The sequence below is a fragment of the Diabrotica virgifera genome, chromosome 6 (genome assembly GCF_917563875.1).
Source record: "Diabrotica virgifera virgifera chromosome 6, PGI_DIABVI_V3a".
Classification (NCBI taxonomy): domain Eukaryota; kingdom Metazoa; phylum Arthropoda; class Insecta; order Coleoptera; family Chrysomelidae; genus Diabrotica; species Diabrotica virgifera.
The window spans coordinates 40,523,426-40,535,994 of record NC_065448.1 but is presented as its reverse complement, the minus strand read 5'-3'; the positions used below and the strand labels follow the sequence as shown (position 1 = coordinate 40,535,994).

Below are 12,569 nucleotides of genomic sequence, written 5' to 3'. Positions count from 1 at the left end.
GCTTTTGCTACTGCTACTTTCGCTTCCTTTTTGGCGTCCACATAGTTTTGAAGATCTATGTCCGATCTGGTTTCTTGCCACTTTTATATATCTTAAATTACAAATATTGAGGGAAATAACGCTATTTCCCGATGCGTTGATTCCCGTGTTTAGTTTTTATCTGTTTCTATAACTTATTTTGTATTTCTCATGGCGTGCCACGTCACGTTCCGTTAAATCCCAGCTTTAGAGTAACAGTGCGTGATTCCATTCGTAACGATAAAAAATAATATTTTTGCATATATTATGCTATACAGACGCACTACGTGTGGGAGCAACGGTAAATAATAAAACATTTTTAATATTCAAATGGTTTATTTATAACTTAAACCTAACATACAAATAAAACACCATTAAAATTTTCTCTTGACAATATTACAGTACAACTTTATTTAATAATAAATATAATAAATAATTGAAATTTGTTGGAACAAAAATAAAACAAATTACAAATTCTATTGATGATAATTGGTATAACTTGTTTTTATTTCTTATTGAGAATCTGATGTTACATTTCATTCAGTATATAACAGATCTGAAACAAAAAGTCCGCATTATTTTTAATATTCACTGCTGATTTCAGGAAAATCATGAATGAACTGAATTTCAATAAAGTCTTATAGGTAGTAGGTAAGTATCCTGTCTTATCTTTCATTGACCAGTCTAGTGCTGTCCCCAGAGGGTAACAACGGGCTCCTATATTTAGATGGACTACCTAAGTTTTTTCTTATGTATTTTGACCCGTAGAACACAAATTTTTGGTAACAGTTGATCCGGATGTCGATAAGATTGTTATAAACAAAGAACTTGCACAATTACATAACAACCATTTTTCGCAAAACAAAACGTTTTTTTGTATTTTTTGGATCGTTCTAAAGAAAAAATGTTCTTACCAGTTTTTTCGTAGGATGCATAGTTTTCGAGATAAACGCGGTTAAACTTTAAAAAAATCGAAAAATTGCAATTTTTGAACCCGAATAACTTTTGACTAAAAAATAAAATAGCAATTATGCTTGCAGCATTTGAAAGTTCAAGTCAAATCATACCGATTTTGATTATTTGCATTGCTAAACATTATATTTTTTATTGTTAAACAAATCTATAAACACATCGTGGTTGAGTGATGTTTTCAATGTATTTCTCATTTAAAATCGAAGTGCAAGTGCAAGCGCCTGTAAACAGGTAATTTCTACGTGGCATGCTTAAAAACGCATGCATTGGGTACGCTCAAACACTATTTGTTTATAGCTTTGTTTAACAAAACCGGTATTATTTGACTTGAACTTTCAAATGCGGTAAGCAGAATTGAGATTTTATTTTTTAATCAAAAGTTATTCGGGTTCAAAAATTGCAATTTTTCGAAAGTTCAACCGCGTTTATCTCGAAAATTATGCATCGTACGAAAAACTTATAAGGATATTTTTTTCCTTAGAATGACCCAAAAAAATGTATTGTTTTGCGAAAAATCGTTGTTATATAATTGTGCAAGTTCTTTGTTTATAACAATCTTATCTACATCCGGATCAACTGTTACCAAAAATTCGTGTTCTACGGGGCAAAATACATAACAAAAAGCTTAAGTAATTTCATCTAAATAAAGGAGTCCGTTGTATCCCCCCGGCGACAGCACTAGTCAAACAGTTTAGTCAATTATTGTAATCATGAATTGTTATACCCTGCTTTTAAACTAGGAGGAGTAATTCAAATTTACAGCTCCGTATTTCTTGTTTGTAGTTGATCCAACCTCAGGCGTTTACTCCACTGTTATGAAATTTTGACACTATTGACGTTTATGAAATTTTAACACTATTGGCATTTCATAGGTTTATTAAGTAATATCGGAGATTTTTTTATTTTCTGCGTTATTCCCTTATTTTTAGATTTTTAGTCTGTTTTTATATAAAAAAAAAGAGTTATTTTTATAACTCTTTAGCGACGAATTAGTTCGTATAATATAATATTTATGGATTACCGTCGAATGCCGACATGGTCAACCAAAAAAGAAGATGTAGGTATTTGGTGATTTTTCTAGTGACATTATTGGGTGTGAATATGTCTTTTGAGTTTACTCCTTCTGGTTTAAAAATAGGGTATAGTAACTTTTAACAATCGATCAGTAGGTACAAGGCAATTATTATTGTACAGTATTTCTCATGATCATCTTTCAGTGCGTCACAGTTTTTCGATTTCTTTCTAACGCATTAAATTGTATGTGACAGAAAAAAAGGCACGTCGGTGATTACATTTCGTCGGTGACATTTTTATAACATTTATTCTAGTTATTCTAGTTGTCGATAGATGGCGCCATAATAAAAAAATAATTTTTTTTAATTAGATAATAATATTACAAATATAATCTGTATAATTTATATGACTATACACATCAAAGAAAATACCATTTTATAAATGCAAGAAACACATTTGATTGGTTTTTATATGGTTTTTATTCCAAATTGAAAATAAAATTTGACAACTGTCAGATTTAACTAAAATGTCATGTTAGAATAAATGTCATAAATGTGTATTATCACGGACTTACCCTTTTTCCTATCATTTATTACGCACTGAAAAATTATCATGAAAAGGACAATAATAAATTTCTGCCGTTAATAATAATAATATAATAAAAATAAATTTTCTTGGAAAATGAAACCCTACCTTATACATTTCTTGGCATTTATTCTTCTTCCTCTTCCTCATCATCTTCCTCTTCTTCGTCAACCTCTACTTCCTCCTCTTCCTCTTCCTCTTCTGGTTCGGGTTCGATCACTGGTTCTTTAAGATCTTCATCATCATCAGCAGCTTGTTTACCTTCTTCCTCACCTTCTGGAGTTTCTGGGTCACCAGATTTCTTGCCTGGTCTTTCACCGAACCATTTTGGAAGTCTTGCTAAACATTATTAATACAATTGATTAATATCAAGTTCTCTTTTTATTGCAATTAAAGCAAGCTTATATATTTATGTATATTTATGTATGTACACATTTTTTGCAAGCACGGTCAGCAATAAAATTGAACTACAGTACTTTGGACCCAGAAATAAAAAGTATACATCAGAAGATAAAACATAAACAAAGTAAGGAGGTTCAATTTGTTTTCAAATGAAGAACAATTTGATATAGAAGCATTATTTGTAAAAAAGAGGTAGTATGTGAATTACACAAGAAACAAAGTAGTAAAGACTAGCAGATATAAATAAAATTAAACAAATAAGAAATATACACTTTGGAAAAATTGAAGTATTAATCAAACAGAGACCCAAGTTTTAAAAACGTCCGATTCATATTCATATGGACTACAGATGGTATTCATAGACAGGTGAAAATAATATAAAAATTTAAGAAATATAAGGAAAGACTAATTCAGGAAGTGATGATTGAACAATTAATGAAAATGGAAATGGGGAAAGAATTCGCTAACCACCGATACAAATAAAGAGAACGAACAAATGGGTTCTAAATATTCGAAGTTCTTTATACATGAATCTTCGAAGAAGATGTCGAAAGATATATTAGATAAGAATAGGAATAATCTGCAAATCATCGTGGGTCTCCTAACAGGACACTGTCGCCTCAAGGAAGACATGAACAAAATCGGACTGACAGAAAGTCCGAATTGCAGATTCTGCCAAGCTGATGACGAGAAGGCGAAACACGTTCTGTGTAACTGCTTAGGGTTGAATAGAGAAAAGTTGAAGACATACTAATACCACTCGAACAACTAATAGAAAAAAGGGCTACGACTCGATACCTAGAACCCAGCTATGGGAAGCAATGGAAGACATTGTTCCTACGAGTATTAATAAAAGCAGTAAAAGCACTCTACAATAATAACAAAGTAGCTATCAAAACGGCAATAGAATATGCAGCCCATTTAAATCGACAAAGGGACTGCAACAGGGCTGCTCCACATCCCCTACCCTGTTAAAAAATTCTTGGAAAAAACCTTAAACCATGGAAAAGAAAGTGCGAAGGAATGGGTATAGCAGTAAGAAACGAATACCTAGATACCCTGTACGTTTTGCTGACGACCAAATAGTGATCACACAAGATGAAGATGACCTCAGCTTTATAATGAGAAAACTGGAACAGGAATATACAAATAATGGGAACTGAATGTCTAACAACGGAGAATACAGAAATAAAATATCTGGAAATATACGAGGGTAAACAAATCAAAGGAACAGACAAGTACAAACAAAGGAACAAGATATAAAAAATAAACTATTACAAACAAACATACGAAAATTGAATCCAGTACTGTGAGATAAGAACATTAGTATAAAAACAAAATGAAGAATATATAACACCATGACAAGAAGTATCGTGACTTACGGGTGTGAAAATTGGATAAGAAATAAGAAAACTAAAAACAAAATAAGAGCAACAGAGATAGAATTCCTAAGGAGAAGCTGCAGAATAACCAGAAGAGATATAATAAATAACACGAGATTAAGAAAAGATTGGGAATGAAGTCACATATAATATATTACATTTTCAGGTTTACAGGTTTCTACACAATAGCCTATGCAGACGATATAACCGTCTTGCAAAGCGGTAAGTTTGAGAACACACTATGCGAGAGATTACAAGTTGCTCTCAGATTAATAGAAACATGGTGTAAGGAACACTCACTGTCTATAAATCCAAAAAAGACAGATATGGTCCTCTTCACCAGAAAAAGAAGGATCACGGGCTTAATACCCTCTAGGATTCTAAACTGCAGTCTGAACTTCTCTGAAGAGGTGAAATACCTTGGTATTACCCTTGACAGGAAGTTAACATGGAACTCTCACTTAGATAGTAGAGCTAAAAGAGCATATATTGCCTATGAACAGTGTCGGCGAGCGGTCGAACGCACTTGAGGCCTTTCGCCCAGGGTGGTCGCCTGGATCTACACTACTATCATTAGGCCAATGCTAACTTACGGAGCCATTGCTTGGGTACCAAAAGTGCTACAGGTAACAGCGATCAACAAACTAAACCATATTCAACGGATGGCTTGCCTAAATATAACAGGTGCCATGAAAACAACACCAACTGCTGCAATAGAGTTGCTCATTGGCATTACCCCTTTAGACATATATGTCAGAGAGGTGGCGCTGATGACGATGATGAGATTACGCTCAGCGGGTGCAAACCTTGATGTAGGAATGGCACAATTGAGATGTCGTTTCTGGCGGGGTGAGCTGGAGGCACTGCCCCAGCTACATGCGGGTCATGGATGCGACTCAATTAAACCTACGTTTGTCTTCGACAAACCCTACAAAATCTAAACAAGACACAACATAGGGAGTCAAACGTGGCAAATGCATATTGCATCTACACCGATGGCTCCAAAACGGAAGAAGGCTCAGGATCTGGAATATACTCCAGATCATTGAACCTTAGTATAAAATGGGGTATGGGCAAAAATGCCAGCGTAGTTCAGACTGAACTGGCTGGTATCTCCATAGTCGCACAAGAGATAATCGGGAAAGGTAAGCCGGCAAAACTGTAATAATGCACAGACAGCAGACAAGCGCTACTAACCCTGAACAGACCACGTGTCATATCAGGGCTAGTAATGGAGTGTCATGAATCACTAGCCCAAGCTTCGGATGGTAACAACATCTTCCTCAGGTGGGTTAAAGGACACAACGGAAATAAAGGCAACCGCATTGCTGACCTGCTGGCTAGAAGGGCAGGAGGCCTAAGACTCTTAGGACCTTGTGGTCTTTTTGGCTTGTCAACTGCAACAATCGCGGAAACTGTTAAATGTCACTCCCACACGAAAACCGCAAAGAGATGGGAAGAAGGGCCAGGATGTAGACTTGCCAAGGTAACACTAAGGAACCTTGGGAAGTCAGCATCAGAAAAGTACTTGAGAATGACCAGGAAAAACCTACGCTTGACAGTTGGTTTTTTAACTGGCCATTGTCAACTAAGAAAACACCTCCACATACTGGGGCTAGTAAACACATCTCTATGCAGGAGGTGTGAACGAGATGACGAAACTGTCGAGCATGTCCTATGTGAATGTCCGGAGTTATCGTCAATAGGAGAGTATGTGTTCGGCGAGCCTTGGCCTACACCTGCCTATATAGGGGAGATGTCACCAGGTGATTTGTCCACCTTCCTAGAAATGGCAGGATGGATAATGAACTAAGGACGGCAACCCCCTGGGAGGATGTAAAATGGGTCAATTGTGGCCTAAGTGCTGTGGGACTTGACTCACACTCCCTACCCTACAGAATAGATTACATAGAACAGAAGAGATTAACATGATACGGGCATGTCAGAAATTTAATGGGAAAAAGAAGTGTGGGCCGCCGTACAACTTCTTGGCTTAAAAACCTACGCCAATGGTTTGGGAAAACTATAGTACTGAACTATTTCGTGCGGCTGGAAATAAGACAATGATTGTTAATATGCTGGGCAACATGAGAGCCAACGATCGACAAGCGGTCTCGGCACCTTAAGAAGAAGAAGGACATGTCAGAAGAGCATACCAAAAACGTTGGATAAACAGGATAACAGGAAGAGGGGCAGACCCCGAAGATCTTTCAGTGATGAAGTGGACGAAGCAATGGAAACTGCTGGACGAGAACTGTCAAAACAGACAGAACCGGAGATAACGGTTGAGTGAAGGAAAACAGTGAAATGAGCTACAATACACCTCTTAGGTCGAGTAAGTTTAGCATTTATTGTGTAAAGTGAGCACAGATTTATTTAATTAAGTGCAGTTCTCTTGTACCTTCTTGCTCAATAAAAAAATGTACAAAGCTCTATAGTGTGAATGTTAGCATGTATTATTTAAATATGCTTTGCGGCATTAATATACATTTATCTGTTGTTAGTGGTTAGTTGAAATCATAGAAAATACTTTTAGTATTTCCTTTATAAATACAAAATTACTTTTTTGCCTGGAGTCGAATTGTCCAAATTTCTCTTTCCAAGATTTTTCGTTGAGATCTTTAACGATATTTTCAAATCCCTTAAATAAACAAAAACACATTCAAACAAAGATCATAACCAACAGTACAAAGAATTAGAAATATTAAGAAATATTGTATTGCATATATAAACATTTAAACAAATATAGGATACTAGTGGTACTAAATTAGGATCCTAGTTTGTACGTTATTATGTTGATTGTAACGACTGGTTTGGCGCAGTCAGTAGTATATGCAATCACCATATTTCACAATATTTGTTAAAGGAAATAATTAAAAAAACTGGGACATGAACAACAATATTTCACTTGATACAACACCACACATTTATATTTCCACAAGACTGCACATTTTTGAAAAAAACGTACATCGTGGTCTCTTCATAAAATCTTCAATCCTTGTTTTCCATACTTTTTCCAAGGTATCCATATAGAGCATATCAAAGCCCTAGCAAAATATCAAAATTATAGTTCCAGTAATTAGTTGTAAGGTGTATCGTGTATAGTATCGTGACTTGTTTGTTGCATGGTATAAATATAGATAGTTTCTAATTTAAAAAATTTGTATTTAAGTGGTACTTACTCCTTCAAAGAGATGTTTCTTATCACTGTACGACCTAGTGTCTACACGACGTTCATATTTGGAGGCTACTTGGATTTTTGGCTAAAACAAAAACTTTATTAGGTACAACAAAAAGAAAAACTATAGGTATATTTAGTATTAGAATATATAAGAAAACATATATTGATACTGAAGCACTAATTGAGCCTTAAGTTCCCTAGAATATTTGGCTAGTCGTTCTTGTTCATGGCCAATTTGCTGGGCCAATGTTCTTCATATCCATGTCTACACTATCTTTCTTTAAAGGCTATTAAGAGTATCACATCAGTTGCTTCTGTAATTTCTTTATATATTAGCAAGAAATTTTTTTAGCTTTCTCAGTCGAAAACGGAGTATATGTGGTTGGAAGGAACATGAATGGTCGGAAGTATCAAATTGTTTGGGGAAAATTGGGACGAGTCTGAGAATTTAAATACCTTGGCTCCTTCTTAGGTATCGTAAGCTATTATAGCTGACTTTTGCAATGTTCCTCCATTTTGCTCTATCTTCTGCCATTCTAGCACATTCTGACAAAGGAGTAACAATATGGTCCGTATATCATGTAGCAGTCTCGACTTCTTTTGTCTTCTATCTTTCCCTAAATGTCCAAAATAGTGTATTATTTGTTCTGATATTTATGTTCTTAGTCTCTTCTTTACGTTTAGCTGGTTCAATATAGATTCATTTGTTCTTCAGGCCACCCATGGTATTCTCAGCGTTCGTTTCCAGTAATACCAGTGGCGTACTGAGCATGGTTCCGCGGAACAAGGGCCCGGGCCCCGCAATGCGCTTTTTGCTTCTTTTGTTTCTAATTTGATGGGGACATTTTGAACTACACAAGTACACACATAAGAAATGTAACTGCTTAATAGATTTTAATTTTTGTGTAGGTACTTGTGTAGGTAAAAACGAAGAATAACTATTCCTCAAAAAATTTGAAAACAAAATTTATTGAAATACAGGGAATGCTGTTGTAAGGTTCCCTACACATTTTACCTGCTTTCCAAAGCATTTGTTACAACTTATAAAGACTAACCGCCAGGGCCTGCCTACACGTGATAACTCCAACACTTGTATATTAGCACGATTCATGAATAAGATGTATAGGTAAACTACAAAGTTGTAAATATGCATTGCAAGTTTTATTGCAATAATCCCAATACAATAGGGTCGATACTGGTGTTTATAGAACCATCATCATTCAGCCTGTACTTTTATATAGGTAGGTGATTCTTAAAAATTGAAATTAAATTCTAAATATAGACAATAGTGGTAAGGATAACTAGACACTATATAGACACTAATATCTTTTTAAGAAAATCTCGTCGTTTGATAAAAGATATCATCCCTACCGTTATCCAAGGTTTTTTTTTAATTCTTTAATTTAAGCGTTTTATCTCCCCAGAGGTTTGTATGAAATTATTTAACACACGCATTGACATGTTACCTAGCTATGTGTATGCCAAATTTCATCTCAATCCGAGCAGTTCTTTAAAATTTACAGCAAAAACCGTGAGTAAATGGACTATAAATTAGTTTGAGTTTTTATGAAATATTTTATGATATATGATGATTTATATTGAATGTTTTGGGCGGGGCCCGCATCCCAACTGGAACCAGGGCCCGCTGATCTATCAGTACGCCACTGAGTAATACATGTCAAATCCATTGATAATCTTTTTATCTTTCTCCGTAAGAGTCCAGCATTCCAATTCATAAGTGCAAACTGAAAAAACTAGACTTCTTACCAGTCACATTGTTGTACCAATAGTTATTTCATGGCTTTTCCAGATTTTTCTTCATTTTGCCATAGACCATTTTGCAATTGCTAACGGGCGCTTTGTTTGTTCAGTACAGCCCCGCTTGTTACTTTTTTTGCACTTTCTTGTCAACTGTCCAGAGTTGGATAGGATAAAACTAGATACATTTGAGCATTATTAACTTGAGAAATACGAGTTGCAGACGTGTTAACATAGGCCATGGTTGTAATCATGGATGAGCCACAAGCCTCTTAGATAGAGTGAAATGGCGGTTAAGCCATAGACATAATAAGAATTGACTAGGTAAGGTATGGGCCGCTCTGTGCCTCCAGGTGTAACGCCAATATCAAGGAAGTCATTAGCCAATACTCACTGTGAGTGGTCTAGGCATCTTTGTCACATGTGCGGGATAGCTCGGTAAAAAGAAATAGATAGACCATCGATCGGCTGCCTGCGCGTTATACTATGTAGCTCAGTATGCTTTGTCTATTCTTATTATGTATATGGGTTTTGCGCCTGTTTTAGTCTAGTCTCCATAAGTCTAACCTAACTTAACCTAGAAAAAGTGTGGCATCTGTTAGGATGAGCTGTTTGTTTTGTTGTTCCGTCTGGACAAGTTCCCATATGAATATTTACTCTTAACGACTATATTCTTAAAGCTGAAAGAGTATTACTATGTTTTCACTTTTGTTAGTATCAAATATGGTTTTACGTCTATTTGAGATATTTTCTTCTTTTCGTCACTTGTTATGTTAGTTGTTTCTTGTAAGAAATCTTAATTTTCATTTTTAAAGATTTGTGTAAGGAAGGCTACCCATGTATCCTCTTTTGAGTGTGTTTTCAGTCATTTTCGTTTCTTCAAGCACCATACTTGTTTCTGTTGTCCACAAAAATTCATCTCTAGTTTCTTTTGTGAATCTTTTCCAATATTGTCTTCGTTCGTTTTCGTTATTATTCCCGTTCTTATTCTCTTATATTATGGACTGAGCCATTCGTAAGCTTAAAAACGACTAAAGATGACGTTTAAATATAAAAAGATAACAGTATATCTGATAAAAGTATAAGAATCAATTATCAAGAATAAGCTGTTGTTAGATTTTCTTACTTGGAGCAAACTACTAAATATTAGGTAATTTCAATAAGATAATTATTTATACTTACAGGGTATTTGCCTGTGAGGGCTTCAGGGTCTAGACCCTTTTTCAAGGCTTTGTGTCTCAACTGCTGCTTTTGTCTTTCTTTCAATTCTTTAAGCTGAAAAATTAATAATATATTGAGTATATACATGAAATTATGCTGAAAAATGTCTGAAGCGATATCAATATTTAAACCCATATATATACTATACAAAATAATGAAACTAAAATTAAACCTTGAATATTTAACTTAAAACCTTCATTTTACCAATTTAATTAAATTGGATACCCACTATATTAGAAACTTAATAACAAAAAGTGAAATAATGGAGATTACTACTTAATTTTTAACGACTATGCAGGTATTAAACGAGGTGGTAACAATAAGTGTAATAGTTATTATAAAATTCGAATTATGAAGAATTCTACACTAAGATAATATTTATAGAAATTATATTTATTCAATTTAAAGGTAGGAACATAAAAACCGAATACTAAAAAAGATACATAAATATATTGTTTAACTACGATATATTTTTACAAGAAAAACTGCAAATGCATTGATGATAAAACGGTGCATATACTCCTAAATATATTCAAAAAATAGTTAATGTCCAAATTTGCTACATCACCAAAGATGGCACACACATCAGGATGTTCACTATACAGAACACTATAGGCCACACATTTAAAATCTTCCTGAAAATATTACATGGTAAACAAAAAACTGGAAGAAGATACAGATGATACTCAGATACGATTAAGAAAAGGAGTGGGAGCGAAAGAAGTACTTTTCGCTTTTAATATGCTGGCGAAAAGATATTATGTAGATATGAATCAGGATCTTTATGCTTGTTTAATTGATTTTCAGAAGGCGTTCTATAGAGTAGGATATCAAAAGCTTGTAGAACTGCTAATACACATAGTTTCAAAAGCTATGCATCACCTCTCTTATTCACGATGTTTACGCTTTTATAAATCCGTATCTTTATCACATATTCAATTGGCCTTTTTTATAAAAAATATACCGTTTTTGGCTTTTTATTTTATTTGAATACCCATTTAATTGACCTGGTTTTGACAAGGTGTAAAATTTGAAACATTTATTCTGGTGAAATTTTTGAAAACGTGATTAAAAATGAATCGTACTTTAATTTCTGAGTTGGACCGTATAAGAATTATCGATTTAGTTGAAGAAGGCCATTTACAGCGGTTCGTGGCGGAAAGAGTGGGTGTTTCACAGAGTGATGTCTCACGGATATGGAATAGTTTCCTGGAGACAAACTCGATACGGAATAGTCTGGTAGACCCCGAGTTACCAATGATCGACAGAATGGATATATCAGAATTTCCATCCGTAGAAATTGTTCTATGTCTGTACCAGCCCTCCAAAGAGAATTCAGGCATGCTACAGGAGTCAGAGTATCGTTGGCTACAATAAGAAGAAGAATTTTAGACTCAGGTTTGAGGATTCGTCGAACAATAAGAGCTCCTCAGCTATAACCCAGACATGTTTTGGACCACTTCCAGTGGGCTCAAGAACACATACGACTCCCCCAACAGTTTTGGAATTTTGCCTTTTTTTAAGACGAGATCAGAATCTGTTTAAATAGTGATAATCGGCGAATTCGTGTGTGACGAGAGTCAACAAGAGCTGCACAACTAGCCACACACGAATTCGCCGGTTATCACTATTTAAACAGATTCTGGTCTCGTCTGAAAAAAGCACAAAATTCCAAAACTGTTGGGGGAGCTGTATGTGTTCTTGAGCCCACTGGAGGCGGTCCAAAACATGTCTAGGTTATAGCTGACGAACTCTTATTGGACGACGACTCCTCAAACCTGAGTCTAAAATTCTTCTTCTTATTGTAGCCATCGATACTCTGACTCCTGTAGCATGCCTGAATTCTCTTTGGAGGGCTGGTACAGACATAAAACAATTTCTACGGATGGAAATTCTGATATATCCATTCTGTTGATCATTGGTAACTCGGGGTCTACCAGACCAAGCTCTATTCCGTATCGAGTTTGTCTCCAGGAACCTATTCCATATCCGTGAGACATCACTCTGTGAGACACCCACTCTTTCCGCCACGAACC

General features: G+C 35.2%; 1 protein-coding gene across 4 annotated transcripts in view; it reads right to left on the bottom strand.

Moving 5' to 3' along the window:
• Nucleotides 1-334: 334 nt before the first annotated feature.
• LOC114340454 (troponin T, skeletal muscle) overlaps nucleotides 335-12,569 on the bottom strand; it is a 58,544-nt gene continuing 46,309 nt past the window's right edge. For 3 of the 4 annotated variants that reach the window (XM_028291200.2, XM_028291198.2, XM_050652736.1), the window contains 5 exons: nucleotides 10,495-10,587; nucleotides 7,556-7,636; nucleotides 6,936-7,014; nucleotides 2,698-2,928; nucleotides 335-574 (listed from right to left, as the gene is read on the bottom strand). In XM_028291200.2, the coding sequence (XP_028147001.1) occupies nucleotides 2,717-2,928; nucleotides 6,936-7,014; nucleotides 7,556-7,636; nucleotides 10,495-10,587 (465 nt within the window). In that variant the 3' untranslated portion in view covers nucleotides 335-574; nucleotides 2,698-2,716. Of the gene's footprint in view, nucleotides 575-2,697; nucleotides 2,929-6,935; nucleotides 7,015-7,341; nucleotides 7,421-7,555; nucleotides 7,637-10,494; nucleotides 10,588-12,569 lie in introns of all 4 variants that reach the window. The other variant, XM_050652735.1, reaches the window with a different exon arrangement.